Here is a 24,351-nt window from a genome sequence, read left to right on the forward strand (position 1 = left end):
GCGGCCAGCCTTAACCCAACGAGGGCCAACGCCCAAAACCAAAACGAGACATAAGTCTCTTACAACAGAGAAATAAGGTACAAAAATTTATCAAAAGAGAGCTATAACAGTAAACTAAGAATCGAAGAATATGGTTTGGAACAATCGAGGTCTAAAACCGAAAAAAACTCACGATTTATGGAGATCTCGATGGCAGCACAGCCCGCTGCAAACAAACAAACGAACGAACGAACAAACAAAAAAACAAACACACACACAAACAAACAAACAAACAAACACCCCAACAAACACCCCCAACACCCCAACAAACAAACAAACAAACAAACAACCCCCCCAAAAAAGAAAATTGCAGGAAGTTAGCCACGACCTGAAACTTGAAAAATGGCCTCTCTGTGACAATCCCCTTGGTGGGGCACTACATGTATAATACGAATCGCCCATTATTGTTTTCCTATAAGCTAATTCTGATATTCTCATGATGGTTGAAAAAAAAAGACTGACAAAAAAGTGCTGCGAATATTTGGGAGGGCAACAATATTACAAGAAATCCATTGACCAACTTTCGTGTCAAATGTCTAGTTTGCTTTATGTGGTAGACACTGGGTGTTAAAGGACCATGGTGCATCACTGTATCGTTCTTATGGACTGCACGTGTACTATCCCACAGTATGTGTCCAGCATACTGAACACACTTACCAAGGATCCCAACGTAGCCCTTTGCCCAAAAATGGCTCTTTGCGACACGTTTGAAAGAAATCGCTAGAAAGAACTGGTTTTCGTTGCAACTCGCCTCTGCGCACTTTCTCAATGACAGGTATGAGATGGCATAATCTAGACGGGTCAAACGTCTTATACATTGCTCCAGTGTAGATTACGTTGCCTTTATACCGCCATTCAAAGTATTTGGAGTACAAATCTGGATGATGGTCCAACATTTTCAAATAATCTGCCAGTTTCTCCATATCTTTGAAATCTCCGACATAGATAAAGGAATTTGGAGGGAGTAAGTTTTCGTAGTCTTCCCGTCGAGCACCGTACACGATGGGGACCACGCCCTGCATGAGAGGTTTTTCCCAGGCTTTTTCCGTGATGTAGTCCTCGCATTCAGAGTTCTCCAAGGCCAGATAGAATTTGTACTTTCGCACCAGGTCCACGGTGCATTTGGGGGACGTGCGGGGTCGACAGGTAAGACTTCCGCAGCGTCCGTAGATGTCAAGTGGAATATACCTCTGTAGCTTTCTGACAAAGCTTAACCTTGGCCAGGAAGTGACTCCACAGTTACTAGCGACCCAAAGAGCTACCTTCGTCTTTCCTTGCACCCACTCATCGGACGTTTTTGCCTCATGTGTCATTGGTACCCCGGGCTTGTAGAATCCGTACGGGGTCGTAATCTCTGATGCCCGATGGTAGGTCCACACAGCGTTGGCAGTTAAACCCGTCAGCTTGGGCTCCTTTCTTCCCGGAAAAACTGAGGTGCGTGGTGACTCCCACGAGCAAAACACCCAAGCCTGGTCGGGGTTCATGACAGCAGGAAGACCGTGAGATGGAACTGAGTTCATAAAGATGTGGAAGACGACAGCGTCCATTCCTGTGAAGTTATTTTTCTCGTTACCAAAAACAACCTCAACAGTGCAGTTCCTGTCACACGGAACGCCGGCTGTTAAATTCTTCAAAATGCGATTGAAATGAAAGCTGTTACCTTTTCCTTTGACCAGAGCACCTCGTACATCGTACAGTTGAATCTTATACCTACAGTGCTCCTCAGACGCCGACGTGAACTCGCTTATTTCACCAAACCTGTTGAAAGTGTCTTTTGTCGTCATGATGGTGCGGCCTGAACTTTTCCCATCGGTGACGTTTGCATGGCTGCCAGCCCAGCCAGTAAAACGTTGAGGTGCCAGCCCTCGGTAATCGGATGCTGTCTTAGCCTTCGTTTCGAGTCTGGGTAAAATGTCCATCCACAGTAGACCAATGATTAGAAGGATGAGGAATTGTAACATCTGAAAAAAACAGACAAAAACCTGAATGGAATGGAATAATATAATTCATTTTATCACTGTAAGATAAAATACATTATTCTTAGGAGATGCACATTTTTTTTCGAAAAGCGCCGTCCAATGACTGCAGTGTTCTTAAGTGCAACCTCGTTCCCATGGGTGCGATCTTTCCTCGCCATGCAGGTTTCTACCATACTCTTTGCGATCTTTGAAGTAACACACACATAGCCCACGGAATCGAGGTTGACTGAAGTGACCTTATGAGGTCAGTGCCTGCGAGTGCATTAGGGAGCAACTAAACCAGTACGGCGAGGGTGTGTCTTGAAATCAGTGGATAATGTAGCGAAGGGTGCACCACTAAAACTACATTCCCATAGACAGCAGTGACAAATCCCCATACTTCACAAATATTTTAAAAATACTCACAACTCTCACCAAAAGCAGACCACCCCTAAAATGCAGAAAATGTCCCTCTCCAGAAAAATAGCCATTTTGAAAAAACCACCCCTCGGCAAAATGGCTCAAATAGTGCCACTTTCAAACCCGATTGCCTCCGTGCTCAGAATTGGAAGCCTTGACTCCTGCCCAGAGGTTCAGTCTCATATTTCTTCAATTCCTCAGTTCCATGGCTCTCAGGACCCTCTAATATAGAATATTTTGAGTGTATAACTTTTATTAATGAGCTCGGCGGACATATTTCTGGCCTTAATACGAGGGTGCACCCTTTAAACCCACACACCAGCCACGAGGTGCTAACACGACCAGCGGAAGAAATCGTGCAGACTCATGACATAATTATGCTGAACAATAATAAGGGGGCGCCCTAGGCCCCTATTTCGGGGCAAATTGGATGCAATCGGGTTTGAAAGTGGCACTATTTGAGCCATTTTGCCGAGGGCTACTTTTCTGGACAGGGACATTTTCTGCATTTTAGGGGTGGTCTGCTTCTGGTGAAAATTTCTCAAAAATTCATTGGTCAACTCCCCGAAAATTGAAAGGAAAATGAAAGAGGACATGTGGAACATTATTTTTCTGTGCATCCTGAACACCTGTGAGAATTGTGAGTATTTTTAAAATATTTGTGAAGTATGGGGATTTATCACTGCCGTCTATGGGAATTTATTTTTAGTGGTGCACCCATAAAAGGCCCACGCGCAGGCAGTGCGCCCTTGGGGGAGCGGGTTAGTGTAGCGGTTCTTTCGTTTGCACCAATGAGGCTCGCTCGGGTTCGAGTCCCGGCTTGGCCTAGGCCTTAAGCGCATTTGGTTTCCAGTCCATACTCGCTCTCGCAGGTTTTGTCCGGGTACTCCGGTTTCCTCCTGCCTGTTAAACTGGACCTTCTTCCTAACTCCGTAATGTGATGCTGATTAATAAAGTGCATGAATAAACGTACAGTTATTGGCGCAAATAGCCCGAGTTGCTGAAAGCGCCATTAAAACAAAACAACATCAACAACGAGCGCGCGCTTCGTCTCTGTCTGGCAATACGTAGTACGTACGGCACTTCGGGCTCTACGTGACAGCGATCTTCCGCGGGGATTAGTGCTGTAGGTGTAAGCCGGCTTCTTCAGACACTAGGGGTGAAGCAGTACTTGGGCGGCTTCACTGGATTGTCCCCACCACTATCAGCCCTGTAATTAATTAATTGCCAGGATTGTATTGATCGCTTAACGACTGTTGTAAATCATAATTATACAGGAATCACCTGAATAGGAGAACATTTGATTAATAAATAATTAGAGCTAATCTTGAATCCAGCATGGGTCACTGTATCAGTTGATCTTGGCGTAGAGTTCCCCCCGGCCAACTTAATATAAGGAAAAGCCCGTCGCCATTCTACCTAGTGTTCCCAGAGATAGCTTTGGCGCCTGGCGGTAGACTGCCTCCGAACGGACGTGCCCCCCCGGCCGCCTCTTCAGCCGCTCGTTGGGTCGGCCGAGGGCAAGCCTGAGGCTCCGTCGACGGAGACCGCCACAATAATTTTCATTTTGAGACATGTTAAACATTGTTGATTAAGCCAGCTGGATTTGGCTTTGGTTAGCCCCATAGTGTCAGAACGATTTCGCCGTCCGACTGCGCCTAGTTATGTTTATACCGGAGTCTTTCTGCTATAAGCCTAACCTCTGTATTTTATAACATTTTTCAGCTGGTGGTTGTGATTGCAACCTCCATGCCCTGTTACTGGATTACAGAGTTGTAATGACTCGAGTCAGTGACTTGACTCGAATCCGACTCGAAATACATTTTTGGCAACTCGACTCGACTCAATTCCCAACAGGAAAATGATTCGACTGAAGTTACTGTGAGCAAATGCCCAGACTCGACTCGAGTCCCTCATTAGCAGACCCGACTCGAAAGCTGATAACACTCGAGTCCCCAAAATAAGAACACAAAAACTACTTTCATGACTTAAAAAGTACGTGCCGGTTTATAATGTTCTTACCATGTGTTATTATCACAAAGAGTAAGATGTCTTGTGACCGTAATGCAGAAACGCTGAGGTAAATTTTCAAATGCCCCCAAATGACTTTCAGATGTTCCGCCGATACATCTGTCATTCCAGCAGAGTTGTAACGAGTAACCAACGTTTGTGACTTGAGTAGAGTCGAGTCATTACTAGTCATTGAGCCAAAAGTGGGCTCGAGTCAAGTATTTAGCTCGAGTTAATTCGACTCACCATATTAAACACAATGCGATGAATAGAGAATTAAAGGGGCCGACACCGTCTTTGCCCTGCGCTGGACCCGCTACAGCTTGGCCAGTCCTTCAGAATTTCCATTATTAAAATGAAGGGAATTAATTTCAATGCAGCTTTGGTGAAGTTTTGCATTGACTGGGACTGACGGAAAGCACGCTGGTCCCTCAGCGGCTGGCGAGAATGGAACCACATTCACAGGGTGGACCAAGCTCTGATCCACTCGTGCGGTTTTGGCGACACAGGTCTTGGTTTAGGTGTGCAAGTTTAGCGATGGAGTGTGCATCAACCACCAAGGCTCAACAGTTTAACCAGCGCAGCATCAAGTTGGATTCGTTCATGTTGACCGTGAACAAACTGAGAATCGGTGGGTTTAGCATGGCCCCTGTCATGCACTGATACAAATAAAACTAATTCGAACAAACCGGAACATAGCACCTATAATTGATAGGCCTATGAAGTCCTGGGGCTTAATTTGCTGCAGACACAACTTTATGCCGCTGGACGGGCTGTTTTTATAGAGGTTGTTGTCACTTTTTTGTAATGTCGTTCGTTATTACACCATGCTGTTGGGATGTCAATGAATATTGTCATATTGAGGTAATAGAGGCAAGTTTTTCACAGCCTGCAGTTATTGTTCACTATAGGGCCTAAATACATGTAGGGCCTACATACTTGACGTGACTGAAATGATTCTGTTTTTTTAGGTAAAAGCAGTAAAATCTTTGTCCACATCGGAAACGTTTCAGCCAATCTCCAAGATATTGTTGGGCTTTTCATCAGGCCTCGCCCCCCCCCGAAAAAAGCTTCTTGCTTGAATGGTGTGAGTGGTCGTTGCCTGAACAGCCTACCCACCTCAGCTGTGAATTGTTCCTTTTAAGTAGACAGCAACAATTAATATCTGAATAAATAGATATTCATTATTTTAATGTACATGAAGGGATGGGACTGGATTGGACCACACGCACGCACGTATAATACGTGCGTGCGTAGTAAACTAAAATTGTGCGGGTCCTTTTATTCTGGAACCTTCAGTTGGTGAGTAAGAATGGCGCCACCACGCCACGGTGGTTGTTTTCCAGAAACGTTCTGCTGGCCGGATATGGATACGTACGGCATATACTCGACGGATGGTAGTGCGCGACAATTCCTGGTAGGCCTAGACAATTTTAACTTCTTTCTTGAAATCATAATCTTACGTATTGCTTTTTGATTGCAAGAAGCATCTGAGAGTTATGGTATGGAAGTAGAGGTATTAACAATTTCCAAAGCTGTTAATTTGAAGGAAGAAATGTGTTTTGATTTCGCAAACATGGCGTCTTCGTTTGTCATGGTATGAAACAATAAGCCATTTCGATGTTTCGGGCGCGAGGAATTCTGGGATTGAATTTGGATAAATAAAACTCACATGGCATAGTCAGCTGGGGTTTTGTGCATGGGAGTTGTGCAGAAGCCGCGGCGCGAAGATCGATCAGCCGTGCGAAGTATACACTATATGGGGGGTGATGTTCATGAAGAAGATTTTCATCTGTAATTTGTATTCAATTCATACAGAAGCTTCTATCAGAAAGGTACACGTAGGCCTATATTTATGGCTGTTGGAAACTGCTTTCCCAATTTAGTGATATTGCAAACATTTTAATTGTTGGGAAATCCTGGAAACTCTTCAAACTCCGCTTTACAGTTGTTGTTCAACACAAGAAAAGTTGGGGGATAGGCCATCAGCTGAACCCCTAAATTCTTTCATTTCGTGCAAGCAACTGCGGGAATAGATTTTCTGAACAGAATCAAGTACATAAATTACCAGAGATGACAAATCAAAAAGTTCTCCGCAAGTTATCCAAGTTTTTTAATAATTCAGGTGGAATTATTTTGCCGTCGAGGAAGCTTTATGTGCAAAATTCGCCACATTTAAAAATTGCTCGCGAATGATGTAATCTGACCACGTGATGCGAACTGTCCACTCCGAGACCGGAACAAAGGTCGTGGGTCATGACAGGAAGCAGTAAACATGACGATGTCCGGCAATGCGGACGGCATGTGCCTTAACGAAAATAATAATATGATTAGTAAAGATTCAGAGCACAAGCAAGATGGTTTAAATTGTATTTTCTCTTAAATTTCTTTTCAGGAATGCTTCAACAAGCAGCAGAGAGAAAAAGAACAGAGAATGTTTTGATACACATCCTGAAGGGTAAGCTGTAGACAGTATTTGATTGATGTGTTTTCTAATTTTTACTCGTGTTAAAAATATCTCGTTTATTGGGGGAAAATAAAACAATTTTGGCCTCGTGTCTTTCAGTACCCATGATCATTATTTCAGGCTCCCTTAAAACTTAAGTTCATGTTCATAATCCTGGTGAATAATGCAGACAGTAATGAAGGAAATCATTTTTTTATTTCATTGAAAACTGTGATATAAACCACCACTTGTGGTGATTGGAAACCAGCACTTGTTCCAGCTCCATTGTGCTGTGGGATCCTCATTTGAATGTCAACACAGTCAGACACTTTTTTATAACTGCTGGCTCATATCAATTCTATCCAAACCTTACAATATTGGCAAGTTGAAGTACGTACATGCAAAATTTGTTGTACTCGTAGTTATCTTTCTCGCAGGGCATTCTGCTCAGTTGCAAGTAAGTGCCTGCATATCACCAGTCTGACTCATTGAATTGTACACGCATAATTCCACAGTCACTCCTTCCTTTTTTTCCTTCCATTTTCTCAAAATAGGTTCAAGGGGGTGTAATGGGAAAATCTGTTTGGATGAAGTGAAAGTATGAAAAGCGGTTACTGTCTGTACTAAAGGGGTGAACTTCAGATGGAGCACCAAGAGGCCTATGAGATGTTCAACAGAGATAGTGATTGATGGCCTGGAAATCATGAGTATGTCGAAGATTGATCAAATGTTTGTGACGGTGATTATGAAGCATGACGGAACTGATCTTCAATCGCAGCAGTATGACAGGTTGACAGTTATTCAAATTGCCCAGTGCTTACAAATTTGACTCTTTATAAAATGTTCAAATCAACAACTACATGTATTGACATTGCATTTGGAAAGAGGTGTTGCATAGGCAGTCTGTGAAGAGAAGGTGTTGCATAGGTATTTTGTGAGGCCTACTCTTAAGCTAAGAATAGTCATGCATGTACATCAATAGAAAGTAAAATGAGCTGTTTGAAGGATCATGTGCATGATCTATCTCATAAATTCACTCTTTCTTCTGCTCCAGTCATGTCATAGTAACTTTTGTTCTTGTCAAATATTCAACCATCTAATTTTAACTATTTCTTCTAATACAGAAGTGACAAGTTGAAGTACTGGCTCAAAAGAAATTATCCTGAGCTCTGCTCCCACAAGCCTTTAGGGAGAAACAAGTGTGAGATTGTCAATTCCTCCAGATTGTCATCAAGAAGTTTGGCCGAATCTCTGGAAACTTCAGAGTATGATTCATGAACCGACATGTCAGAGTTGGAAACTGGTACAGATGCTCCCACCTCTTCATACGCTGTTACATGACAGGATGACTCTGTACTTGATGATTTTTGGTGGATAGTAATGAGAAAATGCTCCCAGGTTCCAATTTGCAGCCCTCTTCAGCGTTGTCTTTTCAAGGAAGCACAAAGCATCTTGATTTCATAGCTGTCCTGTTCATTAGCGTTGTTTCCTTTACCATTGCATTATGCAGTTTTATTTATACATAGAGCATTATATCTCAATTAAATGTGCCCTTTTGGTAATCAATTTAAGTAACAGGTGAGATTAATCTTTTTGGGGATATTTGTCTAAATGCCTTGCTTCATAATCTTATGGCCCGTTCCAGATAATTACACCAAAGTCTGAATTACAGTAATTTGAATTGGGAATTGGAAGTTATTATTAGCACTAAATGAATGGCGCTTACAAAGGGGGCCTCGGTCGGAAACATAATTACATTAGGGGTACAATGAGTGAAGTTCCCTACATGTACATTGTGTTTCCCTTCCGTCAGCAAGTTATTACATTTTCATCTCCATTTTGGACATCACAGCCCCCTGGTATCTGTACCGTATAAAACTAATTAACTCTCCTTTTGCATTTTATTTTTCTTTCTAATAAGCCAAATTGTGAAATCTGTTGAGACCAGAAAAACAATGCTGGTATCTACCAGATAAAAAATACTTTAAGAAAAAGATAAAAAGCCTTTCTGTGGTGTCACCTGACAAAAGTCATGTGCTGTCTTTTCTTAATTTGTCACATATAATCTTTATACAAAATTAAAATTTTTAATATTAAAGGTTTGACGTAATCGCAGTTTTCTAATTTGAAAGTTGGAGGTGCCCAAACAAAGCCTTAGAAGTGCATACATGTACATGTATTGTGCATTATAGCATACAAGACTATGGCAGAATTTAAGATGGAATTACTAAAAAACTGCAGGTCTTTTCGGAGAACTTCTGACAACGTTTGGGATGTACAGAAACTCACATTTATGCATTCAAAAAGTATTCTCAGCGTTGCTGGAACGGAACTCGTTTTTTACAGCCTGTTTCTCAGTCTGAGCTGACGGCCTAGGATGATTCAATAGCCCACCCCCACCACAAAAAGTGGGTGTGGGGGGGTATATACCCCCATCCCCCGGGATTTCCACCCATGCATGTACTACATATAGTAGTACTTATGTGTTTTTTTTCCAGGTTACTCCAGAAGAGTCTACACTACAAATGGACATGAAGTTAGGCTGGTGCTAACGTTTTTTTTCCCCTTGCAGAGGTCTGTCCAGGTCGATGTCTTTAACCCTAACACTCCCAAATCCTCCAATTTCAATATGATTTTACATGCACCCTGGGGGTTAGGGTTAAGTTGGCCAGCTTCAGGTGTGCACCGGAATATGAACTGCTGTCTGCATGGCAACACCAATTACATCGCAGCTGAGAGATTTTTACATAGTAGTTTGTCTCATGAGTATAGGCCTACAATAACGCTTTCTTTTGACCGCGTTGATGCCTGAGACGCACGGCGTGTACAGTTCTGTCAGTGTTTTATATTATGGCTATCTGTAGGCCTATAATATGCGCTGTATTCTCTGTATAGTTCATTGACAGATTTGGCTTCATTAAATATGGTGTTTTTCTACATCGAACCCCAGCTCATGCGGTGTCCAAACATTCTGAGACAAGCATGCCAAGGAAGTCGGCAGTTTTTTTTAAATGAAATGGAATAGTTTGCATCTATATCTCACGAGCAGCGGCGTGGTGGGGGGGGACGCACCCATGAAATATCGTCGCCCCCAGTAGCGCTCACCTTCATATCCTAATATAATCACGATTATGTACATGTATATGTCCAACATCCAGCCAGCCCCCCCCCCCGCCGTTGTGAACGTCCTTCCAAATGGTCTAGAAACCGTAACAAATGCAGTTGTGGCAATACTAGCAACTGTTCGGAAAACTTGCGCAGGCTTCCATTTCTGGCGAGCTCAACGACTGTCTTCATGTAAGCCTGAAAGCGGGGATCGACGACAGTATTCATCTGATTAGATGCGCAAAGGGGATATTTAGACAAAACCAAAGAGAAAACCTTACCAGTCTGGACATGTGTGTATTGGTGACCATGATGCACACTGGAATAGTCCGAAACTTTGGGGACGCCGCGTAATATTCTGCGTCTGGTGCCATCAATAAACGACTGCTAAATCAGATCTGCCGTTCGCTGGGGCTGCTGATGGCAAGACGTGTAGCCTATTGTCCCGATGTTTGTGGCTGAAGAGATCTGCAAGGAGAGAAAAGCAGGCAGGACAATTGGAGGGGGTGCTACTGAAGAAGGGAGGTAGAGCATTAGGTGATTTGGTCCCATGCATGTGGACGGGAACAATTGCCCCACAAAAAGGAAGGATTTCTGGGACTATTGAAAATACAGCGGAGAGTGAAGCACTTTCTAACAACCCAAACGTAGCAGGAGCACTAAAAAAAGAGAGAAGCTAATGAGGCCACAAACGCGCTGTTTTACTGTGAGGTTCTCAAGGAACGAAAATATGTACATCTGAATTTTATTACGTAATACGAACATTGCCCCCCCTGGTGTAAGTGCCCACCCCTTGTCATCCCCAGCTCCACAACCCCCCCCCGCTTCCCCTAGTTCCCAGCATTTAAAACAAAACAAAGGATAATATTCAATTCCGCCGGATCGTCCAAAAACTGTGTGGCACATAAACATTATTCAACACCCATTATAAATTTTAAGTTGTTTGTGTTTTTCTAAAGAGTGAAAGGTGGACACCTTTCCTCTAAAATGCATTTACTCCAGATATTCCTAAGAATCTGCACGTTGTTTTGAATATAATTATGCAACAGTGCATACATCTTCTAGGAAAATGTAAATAATTTCATTTATTGCAATTGATTTGTAGATTGTCATTGTCATTACCCTGCTTCTGGAGTATAAATTAAGTGCAATCGTAAAGTTTTCCTCAGTTGTCATATTGTGAACATGGCGAAAACTACGGAGCTGAGCGATTATCTCCGCATGAGCATTGCAAATGCCCACAAAGATGGGAAAGGCTATAAGCTATTACCAATTTCTATGCACTGTAGAGAGCATCATCAAGAAGTTCACGAAATTCAAAACTGTGAAAAGCATCGGCAAGCAAGAACGGAAGCTGAAGGTGCCTTTTCTTCTGGTTGGGAAAGTGTGCGACAAGGCCCTTTCCAACCCTAAACAACAGTCAAGGTACTTCAGGACAACTTGGGTGAGATGGGCACCAACGTTTCAGCGCAGCTGCAGACAATCCGCTGCACACTAGAAGGGCTACATGGGCCATGGTCCCAGAAAGAACCCCCTCCTTACAGCCATCGAAAAGGTCAACTCACATTTGCCAGAAGGCACCGGGACAAGGATCAAAGTGTCTGGTCGTCAGTTCTGTATTCAGACGAGATGAAAAAGGAGCAGTTTGGCCACAGAGATGTCATTTCCTCTAGGCTTGGTCAGCTTACACGTAAATTACTGCGGAGTCAAATAATCCGACAGCTCGTTATTAATGCTTAACATACCTCCGGTAAAAGACTCCTAATATAAAAAATTATTTATAGGCCTATAGTACAGCAAAGAAAAATGCAATATTCGAATCCTGCTAATTGCCCCACTGCCTGTATGCATTTGAAGCATGGAAAAACGGAAACGACGCCTGAAAGACTCAATGAAAGTCGGGTCGCGTGAGTTAACGTTCGGTTTGTTCATGTTGTGCATAGCGTACCAAGACTGCAAGCGGAGCTCTCACATGACACTTACCAGCAGCAAAGCTTTGCAATAACGAGCCGTCCTCCAAGTTTTAGTGACATGTAGGCCTACTGCAATCCTTTGGACTTTCTTGACAACGGCGATATACATGTATGTCATGTTTCCGTCCCTATACTTTAAATCCGAATGCTCGCACGCATACGTACTGAGCACTCTTTTCATGGGCCAATGGCCCCACAACAAAATACCTTAGACTACGGTGTAAATGAAAATACGCGTCCAGGAATTACTATGCCATGACAATGTGGTGGCCCGTTTGGCGTGGTGTGCGCTTGTTACCCTCAATTCTCTCGGCCCAGAGACAGCCTTGGACAGGGGACATAATACCTACTAATTTTACTGTCTGCCTGAGCATTTAATGCACATGAAGAGATGGCTTAACGAATCACCCCAATCATCCATGCACAGACAATGTCCAACGCATCTTTCAACCATTTGTACCGGGGCCACAATCCAACTACGTAATTGTCCATGCGGTACAGTGAACAGTAGGCCTACATCATTTTTAACAGCTCCGCTGAAATCCTGAGATAGTACATCATGGGAAGGCGGCATCCCTAGCTAATTTATTCCGTAAAGACGACGAGGACATCCAGCAGTGTGATGTCTTCCTTTTTACTAGTTAATTCATTCCGTGAAGACGACGAGGACATCCAGCAGTGTGATGTCTTCCTTTTTACTAGCTAATTCATTCCGTGAAGACGACGAGGACATCCAGCAGTGTGATGTCTTCCTTTTTACTAGCTAATTCATTCTGTGAAGACGACGAGGACATCCAGCAGTGTGATGTCTTCCTTTTTACCAGCTAATTCATTCTGTGAAGACGACGAGGACATCCAGCAGTGTGATGTCTTCCTTTTTACTAGCTAATTCATTCCGTGAAGACGACGAAGACATCCAGCAGTGTGATGTCTTCCTTTTTACTAGCTAATTCATTCCGTGAAGACGACGAGGACATCCAGCAGTGTTAATTATACATAACGGTTTGCCCGTACCCAACGACTATTAATAAGCACTGTATGCCCAGTAGGTAATTGTCCATTCCGGTACAGTGAACAATAGGCCTACATCATTTTTTAACAGCTCCGCTGAAATCCTGAGATAGTACATCATGGGAAGGCGACATCCCTAGCTAATTTATTCCGTGAAGACGACGAGGACATCCAGCAGTGTGATGTCTTCCTTTTTACTAGCTAATTCATTCCGTGAAGACGACGAGGACATCCAGCAGTGTGATGTCTTCCTTTTTACTAGCTAATTCATTCCGTGAAGACGACGAGGACATCCAGCAGTGTGATGTCTTCCTTTTTACTAGCTAATTCATTCCGTGAAGAAGACGAGGACATCCAGCAGTGTGATGTCTTCCTTTTTACTTGCTAATTCATTCCGTGAAGACGATGAGGACATCCAGCAGTGTGATGTCTTCCTTTTTACTAGCTAATTCATTCCGTGAAGACGACGAGGACATCCAGCAGTGTGGTGTCTTCCTTTTTACGATGTCGTCTTCCCATGATATATTATCTCAGGATATTGTCATTTCCATTCCAGGATGTCTTCATCCTGCGATAAAACATCTCATGGTGTCGCCGTATTGCCTGTAACATGTCGTCATCCTGAGATAAGATTTGTCAGGATCCCGACAAGTAGGATGGCACTTCCAGAGCTAAGTATGCTTCAGTGTTAATTCGTGCATTTGATACTAGACGCCTCGACTATTGTGACAGTCTTTTGTACGGTTTGCCAATAGCACAGATATGATGAGATAGCGAGTCCAAAATGCTGCAGCTAGAATTCTTACGAATCCACCCGCCAATATCGCATCACCTTCGCCAGTTACCTGTTTTGTACAGGATTAACATTAAAATCACTTGATTAACATACAAAGCAATACATGGTCTTGACCGTAGACATGTTTACAGGATCTTGTCAGTATGAAGGAGGAGTCTAAATATCATCTCAGGTCAGTAAACAACGGCCTTTTATTGATTGAGTTATCCTAGTGGTACAATGTTACCCATACTTGGTGACAGGGCACTTGCGATGGCTGCTCCTAAGTCATGGAATGCCATGCCATGGCACAAAAGGAGCAAACAGAGTTGCCGTTTTCAAATGTAGAGTTAAAACTTGCCTTTTCAAAGATGTATTGCATGATGATGTTGCACCGCAAGGTATTTGAGTTTTATCGGTTTTATCCAGTAGGTATTTTGATTTTTAGCTTTAGTGCAGGTTTAGCTGTGATTTTCTCATTTTAGTGTCTGGTAGTTAGCTGTCTTATAGCGTAGGTAGGATTAGAGGCGCCAATTTCCGGGGAAGATCGAGACATCTCAGATGCCAGCAGGGGTTAGGTCCAGGTAGAATTACGGTATTCTCCCTGTTGGCGGAACAGACATATCCTCATGATGCGGTTTGGCGCTGCTGTGGTGATATTCATTCATTACTTAAATATCCATTTATTTCCCGAAGTTGAATGTGCACTGCACTGTTATAAATTATAAAATTTTAATTATTATCATTACTATCAGGATGTCGGTTCACGTGCACCCACATGCAAAAATCATGAGTACTGTGTTATAATGGCAAATCATGCTTTTCGAAAAGTATGTGTTAAAAATTCCACAGTGCAAAACTTTAAGAACCAAACTTTGAAGTGTGAGTTTCTCATAAATCCACTCCAAAAGAGTAAAAGCTACTTTCAAAGAATGAACACCGCTCTGGAGTGAATGCCTGTCAAGTTTGTAAAAATCACTCCAAAAGAGTGCGTCGATTACTCCGAAAGAGTGAAACAAATACTCTTAAACAGTGAAATAAACTCCACAGAAACTCTAAAAGAGTGACGATTACTCTAAAAGAGCGAAAACCACCCTGGAAGAGTGAAAACCGCCCCGAAAAGGTGACAACCACTCCATAAATGAGTAGCAGTTACTCAAAAAGAGTGAAAACAACTCCGTAAAAGATTGGTGGTTGCTCTATAAGAGTGACAAACACTAAGTAAAAGAGTGGCGATTACTCTACAAGAGTGAAAATCACTCAGAAACAGACTAGGGATAACTCTTCAAGAGTGAAAACCACTCCATAAAAAGAGTGGCGGTTACTCTACAAGAGTGACAACCACCCCATTAAAAGAGTAGCAATTACTCTACAAGAGTGAAAACAACTCCATAAAAGATTGGTGGTTACTCTACAAGAGTGAAAACCACTCAAAATCAGACTGGGGATAACTCTACAAGAGTGGAAACCACTCCATAAAAGAGAAGCAGTTACTCTACAAGAGTGACAACCAGTCCATAAAGGATTGCCAATTACTCAACCAGAGTGCAAACCACTCCATACAAGAGTGGTGGTTACTCTACAAGAATGAAAACCACTCAGTAAAAGAGTGGCAATTACTCAACAAGAAGGAAAACCACTCAATATCAAGATTGGGGATTACTCTACAAGAGTGACAACCCCTCCATACAAGAGCACTGCCTTTTTTAGTGGAGAAGTAAGGTGATCAAGGAGATTTGAGGTCATCGTGAAGCTGAAGATATGCTTTGAATTTCAGTTGGATATTTCGTGTGAAGTCTGAACCACAAATTGTTTTGATTTGTTGGAAGGAAATCGAGAAATTCGTTTGGATTTTCAAAAAATAATTATGGATTTGATTTCTTGTTATTCCTAATAAAACCATATGATATGAATTAAAAACACGTCCGTAGGAAGAAACTCAAAGAAACTTTTATGTTCCTCGGGGCGCTTGGGCCGCTTATTCACACCTCGTACATCTTTAGCATGTCTCAACACACTGATCACAAACTACACTACTTTTTACAACGGCCCCGTCTCCAAGTGCGTGGTGTACAAACCTACTACACCGAAGGCAACGGGTCTCACCGGCCGACTAGTGGTTCCTTACTTGCGCCCTCTACTGCCATCCGGCATAATGTAGTCCATCTTTGTTTACTTTTCATTGCATGATTCAAGTTTATTTTATAACATTTTCTGAGTGATTTTATCTTTTATTAGTTGAGTTTGTTCATTCACTATATTTTGATTTGAACTTTACCTCTTTTTCTTTCAGTCTTAACATTACTTTTGCCCGTCTGTCTAGGGTGATAAACGACCCAAAACTTTGGTTTTGCAGTTGCGCTGTTCCTGCTACGTGTTACAATGACATCAAAAGCTGTGTTATAAAAAGAGTTGCGACATGGGTGTCTCAACTGTTTGCATAAAAACGATGGATTGTGCATCAGTGCTCAAGGACAATTAGCACACGATAGCTTCATGCTGTATTGCACACATGAATGAACAGCCATTTTGGAAGGGCCATTTTTGGACAGCCATTTCAAAGTCTGATGTTGGCGCTACACTCTCTATTATGTACAACGCGGGTGACATAACAGCAAAAGCCCCCTCAGTCGTAAGGAAAAAAGTGGGTGATATGAAATGCGGGGGTAAAGTGCATTTTTAGTACAGCAAACTGAAAAGATTTCAAATAAGTTCAATATTTTAACATTGAACAGGAATAAGGAATTGCACTTAACAAAAGAGTGACCAAGATAATTCATTTTTTATAAAGGCACACGCCCGCCGCACTGTGGACACTGACCTCATGTAAGGTTGCAGAGCAGTAAACAGCGCTGCCATGCCACGCACAACTGTGATTAATACTACCAGACACAAAATCAGGGAAAAAAAATCACGGGTTCCTCGGGTGTTCAAGACCAAATTCAGATTGAAGCTTATTCCCTCATATTCCCTCTAATTTTTTCGTGGCTTAACCGATGACTTTGGAAGATATTTTTTCTGCGGACACCCCTGTAAGCAGTTGCGAAGCCCGTTGCCATTACAATTAATGCTTTCATCCCCACTGCAAAATAGGACAATCTGGGGCCCTTTTTCCGGTATTTTTAGAAATGCAAGCCAGCAGTCCTGCTGATGGACTCCATCCTGTTTTTACATACCATCCATTTTGCGTACCACGAAATGCTCTATGAACTTGACCTTTTTCCTGCAGGCAATTTGGAGCCTATCCGCTCCGAGCGGAACAAAAGAGGGACTGTTTTTCAAATGAAACTGACAGTCCTTTTGGTACCAACTCAACGCGAAGGCGCGCAAGTTGACTGCGCCTCTGACGCGGAGCACGCTGAGTTCACGCAACAAATTTATTCTGGAACGTATGGTCTTTGCGTACACGCAGAACGCGTGCAAGAACCTGGCTGTAACCATCTATCATTCTTTCGCCGATTGGGGTGCAATTGACAATAAAAAAAAACAATAAATCTACTGATTCCCTTTCTGGCATATGCAATACCTATGTACAGCATTGCAAAAACCTGTAATCGTTTTCAATGCAGTATAAAATATTTGACAATGTAGTTGCAGGACATGTACAATCCCAATACTACTTCTTTTGATGTGGTACATTCTCATTGTGGCATCCTACAAGAAAATAAAGGTTATTTACGAGTTTAAGGCCCCATCTTGATCTTACCCTGGCTATAGGGGCTCTATGAGACCTTCACACAAGTACAACTCCAATGCATTATTGGTGGTTGATTATAAAGGAAAATTAACTTGGCTCAATGTCATTCCATTGACATAATTCATTTTAATAGAAAATAACGAATAAGCTCTGTACAAATATTTTCCAATTTAAGATTCCTCTTTATTTCGTAGCATTTTGAAGAATGACCCTACATTGTTCGTCTGGGTTCCCTGTTGCCTGTTCCCGGCTGCTTGCCGAAAATGGGCTGCGTGCGCAGGAATCTAAACAATTTCAGTGAGTCATTGTACAGTTTCCATGCAGGAATAAAAGACCAACCCGGACGTTGGGTGGGGAATACAGGTCACTTTTATACAAAAAAGGTGCACCCTTTCCCACAAGTCGATGAAAAGGAATGGCCTTGCTGTAAAAACACCTCATCATTCAGGCGAACTCTGCCGTGACACCCTGCTTCAGTTCCAAATCTAAACTGAAAATTTTTGTATCCGTCTGGCAGTGGCCAAACAAAATAATTTAACAAAGCATGAAACTTGCAGTTGCACAAAAAACTATCGCTGTCGCTCCCGTTTCAAAATATACCGTGACACACTTAAGGAAGATTGGTATTATTTTTGTTTCATTTGAAACAAATCCTGAGCTACCCTAATTCTGTTACCACTTTTGACCATTCCTAAGAATCCAATAACATCGTTTCCTATCATTGACTAAGCTTGATAAGAGAAGCACAGGCCATAGAGGAGGCTTAATTACCGGAACCCAAAGTTTGCAAATTGTAAGTACACATGGCTTTTCTGCGGGAAAGTCGGATTTCAAGTGAAATGAAATATTGAAGTCAAATTAAACAGACTTATTATTATATTTACATCTGCTTGCCGGTGTGTTTGAGTGTATTTGTACGTTATAAACAATAACAGAACCATTTCGTTCAAGGAAGCTGCTCTCTACAATTGTTAATCGAATAATACCAAAAATAAAAACAATGTTCTCGGAAGAGCATATATCCCCATCACACCGGTTTGAGTTGTAAGTGCTGCCTTTAACAAACCAACGACATGGCAATTACAAAATGCTTATTGGGCTGTTTCATTCCACACGTGGTTGTTTTCATTAGTACAATAATCACTAAACACAAAGCAACATGAGAGTTTTCGTGTTTTTGATTCAGGTAAAACTTCTGGCAGACCCTGAAAGGCTTTTTCACAGCTCCATTAAATCGCTGTCAACAAATTACCGTATAATTATGCTAAATTCACCACACACGTATGCTTAACTGAGCAATCGCATTCAGCACGATGGATCTGTACGGTGTGATGAGTTTCTGTACAGGCCTTTTTCAGCCCCACGACTGGATTGTGCTAAATGTAAACGATACAACCACGTGTAGACCGCCATGGCCACGGTGATTGCATACATTCCAATGGCAGCTTCAACCACGTACATGTACAAGCACACTTGCGAACACTGCATGCTTGACAAGTTTTTTTGTGGAATAAGTAGGTTACCATCACAACAGTATCCACCTTTACCATCACAACACATCAAACAGTGTAGGCCCAGCACGATCGTGAATGGCACATCACAGGAAAAAGGTCTGTAGGCGAAAGGGGCCATTCGTAGTTTTTCTCGAATCTATTAATCAATACGACAGGGTTCATGGTCCCATAATCATGCTCCCGTAGTTGTTCTTTATTCATTAATTAAGCACCCGGAGAAAGGAAGGAGCCAGACTATTTTACTATCATGACAGGTATAGCCCTGTTTTAAACAAAATAGCCATGAAGGAATAAATCCTTAATCTGGAACCTTCCCATCGGAGTACAATGACAGTAATCTGTAATTTGTCACCATAACATCATCTTCAGTGTCACGCTTATTAGGTTTGCAGACTTTTTTTGTTTTTTTTTACGGAGAATGTCTCGCTCTCGATTCAAGATGGCAAACTCCTCAAAAAAGTACAACTCAAAATTTCTACCCTGAAGCTAAGCCTGACACTCTTCAAAATGATGACGAAGTGTAAAGGTAAAATACCTTTGTCGCTGTTCTTCCTGGTACTCAGCACTGGTCTTCTGAAAGGTCCTGTGGAAGGACTTCAAGAGACTTGGGGAAGAAATCATGATCTACACGACCTCTTCGACTAATCAGACCAAAGCTGCTTTAAAGGGCTGCTGCAGTAAATGTCTTTGAACACAAACCTTCAAGATGCACCTTTGTGCCTCAGTTAACCTTATTTTCAACTTTTATACGTATTTTCACAATCGTGAGCAAAACTGTGACGCCATCCTATGAAGAAGACACGATAGAACTTTGGTTTGTAAAGAAAAATACCTGCGTTTTTGTAAATCTTTCTGGATTCTATTTTCTCCATTCTTTGTTGATTCATTGCTGTTCGTATATGCATAACAAGCATAAACCCCTTTCTCAGAAATGTTGTCAGTGTAAGTAAATTCTAGGTTCACAATATTAACAAAAGACATGACTGAAATTGAAGTTAAATTTACCTTTTAGACATACACCAATGCAGAAAAAAAACGAAATATTTTCTACCTATTCGAATACACACGTGCTCAATACAAAACATGTTTCAAGTATTGATGGGCACAATAGTTGGCAATTGTCGTTAAGGTTTTTGGTTTGTATTTTTTATTTCTGAACATGTTTCGTATTGCTTAGTTGAAACTTTCTGAACATGTTCACAGGTTTAAGCCAAGTTGTGTTTACTACGAAACACACTTCACAGAGTGAACCTCAGTCCAAGTCAAAAAACCTTGGGACATTTACTTTTCTCCTGTGCTGCTTTTTTTTCAACAGCACCGACTCGGCCCAAATCCAGATCAAACCAACCCAAGTTGTAATATTTCACGACATTTGCATAATGCGCTTCAATACGTTGAGCGCAGTCTCTGTGGCCCTCGGGAGACGCACACCACGTGCCGAGGTGTTCCTGAATTAATAATTTCTCTTGCCAGCAGAACTCAAATAGCTGAAAGTTGGTGACATTTTCGAAGGGTTTGCAGAAGGCAGGCAGGGTGCTAACGTACCGCTTGGCGACGCAGTATCCCTGTAGCAACGGGTTGGGAAGCTTGTCGTAGTACCCTTTGTGTATGGAAACCTGAACATCTGGTACAGTCTCACTGGGTTTGATTTCGAAACCAGGAGGGACATGATCCTTGTTGTATGATTTCAAATCATTGTTAACATCTAAATGCCAGTCATAACGATCATGCTCAAAGTAGAAGGCGTAGTTCATGATGACGTTGACAGGGCTGAGATTATAAAGATTTCGAAAAGCGTCCTCGAAGCGAGTTACCTGCAGAGAGTGATAAGTAAACGGTGTTTGATTGTTTTTCTGATTTGACCAAAACCATAATTATAGGCCTACTAGCACTGTAAAAATAGATGCCTTTTGAACTAATTCTGGGATAGAATCAAGTCAGTGGCCATTACCCAGCATCGTAATCAAAGTAATAACTAGTTTGACTTACATTCATATGCCGTGATATGTGGTTCCTGCAATTAATGATGGTATCTCGCCAAATATAGACAGGAAAGTATGTCATGAAGTCCGCCACCATCTGCTTGCCAATTGCACGTTCTGTTGTTTGGAACCAATTGAGATCATGTAGTCTTTTCCAGTCTTGAGTGATGCTCACCACCCGTAGTCGTTGTCCCTTGACAATGTTTTCGGGGGTGACAGGTGTCGTGAGTACACCATCTGTGTCAATCCAAGCAATGATGGAGGCGTCGATGAACAGATCCATCATGAAACTGCTCCACAGCTGCCGCCCATAGCCGAGGCCTAGACGCGACTTCAGTACGGTCTTATGGTCTTGAGGTAGAGGCTCGTATATGACGTTAAACTTGAAGCCTAGTTCGTGCTCCTGCTGGACCAGCCTAGCAGCAAACTTGCGGTCGCCTTTGGAGCCCTTGTCCAATATCAGACTGATGGGCCCAAGTTTTGGTGACCAGAACAGCACAGCAGATCGCAAGAGGTCGCAAAAGAGACGCTTTTTAAACTTCACTGTGCTTGTCATGCGGATGGTAAGAGTGATGGAATGACTCTTTGTTACGTTCAAATCGGGCTCTTTTAACACATTCGTTTCAGCTGTCGACATAGACACAGACCGATTTGGGAAAGCCATCTGACGTTTCGTTGACGGAGCTCTTATGTACTGAACACCACTAATTGAAAATCTTTGGTTCAAGGCTGCTAAAACGATTACTAATATGATCAGATAACCAAGGAATGCACTCACTAACACCCGCCCTCGCGCCATGTCGATGTTGCATTTGACGTAGTTTTAGGTTCATTGAGAAGATACTTTCTGTAGCCGGGACGCGTGACACGTCTGCGTGGGAGTGGGTGGACTGGTACACCGATTGTAGGTCATCCTACGTCAAAACTTTTGCACTCCTAACTGCTCGTCACTACGGAGTCTCTGAGCGGCCAGATGATGAAAACAAATTGAGGACACCAAAATAACCTAAATTCTTCATTTTGTGGGCCTAAAAACCATTTAGTGTACTCGAAATGAATCATTTTCTACCCAAGAAATAAATCATTTTGTGTGCTCGATGTCATTTCTGATATTAATTTTCACATTAATTTAAGTGTAAAAAAGGTTTCAGAAAGTACATGTAAATATGAAAATATGCATTTGGAATCAATGACTTGATGTTAACACAGGAAGCTCTTGCATGTGTATGGCTACACCGATAACTTTGAAGCCTGTCAAGTTCTGCCAAATCATAATATGTTAGAATTTCCTCTAGCTTTCTACAAGATTTTACCGAAGTCACTTTGAGTAAAAGCAAAATATATTTTTAAACTTGCAGAACTGGGGTACCGGTCTTGTTCAAGAATACCTGTTTATGTTAGTGGAGAAGTTAGGATTTCAGTATTTGTCAAAGAAATAGTGATGGCATTGTGCAAGTAAGATACTTTTTTCATCGTTGAAATCAGTGTTCCAGTTATTTTTTGTACAAATGAGGAAATCGTAAAGAATGTGACACAACGACACAGGGACTTGGACCTTACTTATCCCTACGTTACTTATCTTATGAATAACTACTATCATTTTCTTTGCTCAAAATGAAGCAGCATTGCAAAAACTCTGGTGTTAAAAACAACACTTATTGGTGTTATCACATGGCCACACCAAAATGTGGTACTTTACTCCAATGGCATTACTTTACATACCTGTAAGTGTTACAATGCACTGAAACGTATTAAAAGTAACACAAATCGTGTTGAAATGACACCAACAATTCGTTGGTGTTTTTACAAAGTGACAAAAACTCCGAAATCAAGCCAAACGGACAATCCAAGATAAACGTGTTTGAAAATACCAGCCTTTTTCAATACACATTTTGCGGAGGTGTTCATTTACAACATCGTTAGCACCCATGTGTACACACACAGACTCGTGTAGAGATTGGGTATATTGTCTCTATCTTTACCCTGCTAGCGATGTGACTTTTTGTCACTTTGTGAAAATAGAGAAAAACAGAGACCAAGGGTTTGTTAGTTGTTTCTTTACGGTTGCTAAATTTTAAACAACATTTTGCTTTGAAACTCTGCCAACTTGTTCTTCGGATCAAAGGAAGTAAAATGGTATGAAACCTCCAGTCTACATAAAAAATTATCGATTTGCAGGGTTTTGTGTATAAACACTGACGAATTGTAACACCGCCGAAAAGTGTTGGTACGGCTCAGAAACTCCAGATCAGATTTTGTTTGCACTACAGCAATGGGCCACACAAGGTTCCCATGAAAGGGAATTTTTCAAAGGCGTTGCCAGTCCTGTTTATCAACTTCTGTGGCGCGTGACCGTGTACTTTCCTGAGGCTCATAGTCTTTGTTATTGCACTGTAAACTTCAACATGCCCCGAACCGCTGGAATAGTCAAGGCAGTTTGCATGCTTTTCACAAAGGTAACAGGCCAGGAAACATGACTGACTTTCATAGCCCGTAACTCCCATGTTAAAGCAGATGTCTTAAGCCCAGTTGGATGAAGGTTTATCCCTGCAATGTTTGCACCGGGGGAATAGATATTGGGTCCTCTCCCCACTTTCTGGTGGTGGTGGGGGAGACTTTGACATTTCTTGCAAACCAACAACTAACACGTATTCAGAGAGAATATACAAAAGCTTGAAATTCCGCCATTTTCATGAAAGGTTAAGGGTGAATTCCACCAATTCAAATCCCATTGAAAATAGTGTAAACTCAGCATCGGTAGGGGTTCTATGGCATCCATACTAACATCTCTGGGGTTTCTGAAACAAAATGAAATTATTGTCTCCTCCCTAACCTTTTGATTCTTTTCACATTTTAGTTGATTAACCAATAACATTTTCAATTATTCACTAAAACGAAATAACCCCAGAAAAGTGATATTTCCAAAGTCTGCATGCAGCCATTTTCAAGGTGGAATCCCTGTGCTTTCTTAGGCATTACATAGGACCAGCTTGCAGTCATAATTTTTTTAATCCATTCTGCTCTAATTTGGAAGCCCAAAGAACCAGCGAGTTGATTCTGGCAAAGTTTTACATGTACACAATGTTACCCTTTAGGGGGGTCAAGTTTTCTTCTTTTCTTGTTCAAACGAAACTGTGGATGTACGTGTACTTTTCATGCTCAAGGGATGCCACTATACACGAGATGTACGTCTTCACAGTGATTAGCTCCTCTTACTATCTTGCGGTGCCCGGCACACCCACCCAACCCAATTGTTCAATTATTCAGGGCTGGAAAATTTTGATAAATTTGCCCCTATCCCTCCAGACGGAGAACAGATCTTCTTCGGCCCAAGAAACACGAGCACCCCTCTTTTACTTGTTAAAACTGTATTTTATCTAACCAGAAACGGTACATGCTGAAATTTAATTATTTATACTGG

At 42.0% G+C, this 24,351-nt stretch overlaps 2 protein-coding genes and 1 long non-coding RNA gene across 6 annotated transcripts; 1 reads left to right on the forward strand and 2 right to left on the reverse strand.

Moving 5' to 3' along the window:
• Positions 1-150: 150 nt before the first annotated feature.
• Positions 151-12,235, reverse strand: LOC110990197 (3-galactosyl-N-acetylglucosaminide 4-alpha-L-fucosyltransferase FUT3-like). Of its 3 annotated transcripts, none has more exons than XM_087142762.1 (4): positions 11,962-12,235; positions 11,544-11,592; positions 10,260-10,446; positions 151-2,000 (listed from the first exon to the last, which is right to left on the reverse strand). In XM_087142762.1, exons 3-4 carry the CDS (start codon positions 10,350-10,352, stop codon positions 693-695), a joined length of 1,401 nt encoding a protein of 466 aa, XP_086998888.1. In that variant the 5' UTR covers positions 10,353-10,446; positions 11,544-11,592; positions 11,962-12,235; the 3' UTR covers positions 151-692. The 3 variants fall into 3 exon arrangements, with proteins under 3 accessions (XP_086998888.1, XP_086998886.1, XP_086998889.1); XM_087142760.1 differs by having other exon boundaries at positions 11,544-11,676; XM_087142763.1 differs by lacking the exon at positions 11,544-11,592.
• On the forward strand, positions 5,729-9,817 carry LOC110989206 (uncharacterized). Of its 2 annotated transcripts, none has more exons than XR_002599578.2 (4): positions 5,729-5,844; positions 6,823-6,885; positions 7,428-7,662; positions 7,998-9,817. It is a non-coding gene; the product is annotated as an uncharacterized LOC110989206 (long non-coding RNA). The 2 variants fall into 2 exon arrangements; XR_002599577.2 differs by having other exon boundaries at positions 7,428-7,580.
• Positions 12,236-17,590: 5,355 nt separating the features above from the next.
• On the reverse strand, positions 17,591-21,804 carry LOC110990208 (uncharacterized). Its single transcript, XM_022255082.2, has 2 exons — positions 20,938-21,804; positions 17,591-20,762 (listed from the first exon to the last, which is right to left on the reverse strand). Exons 1-2 carry the CDS (start codon positions 21,727-21,729, stop codon positions 20,211-20,213), a joined length of 1,344 nt encoding a protein of 447 aa, XP_022110774.2. The 5' UTR covers positions 21,730-21,804; the 3' UTR covers positions 17,591-20,210.
• Between the last annotated feature and the right edge of the window lie 2,547 nt (positions 21,805-24,351).

This window comes from Acanthaster planci, linkage group LG10 (assembly GCF_054643075.1).
Source record: "Acanthaster planci isolate LZ-2023a linkage group LG10, COTS_SCS, whole genome shotgun sequence".
In the NCBI taxonomy this organism is placed as follows: domain Eukaryota; kingdom Metazoa; phylum Echinodermata; class Asteroidea; order Valvatida; family Acanthasteridae; genus Acanthaster; species Acanthaster planci.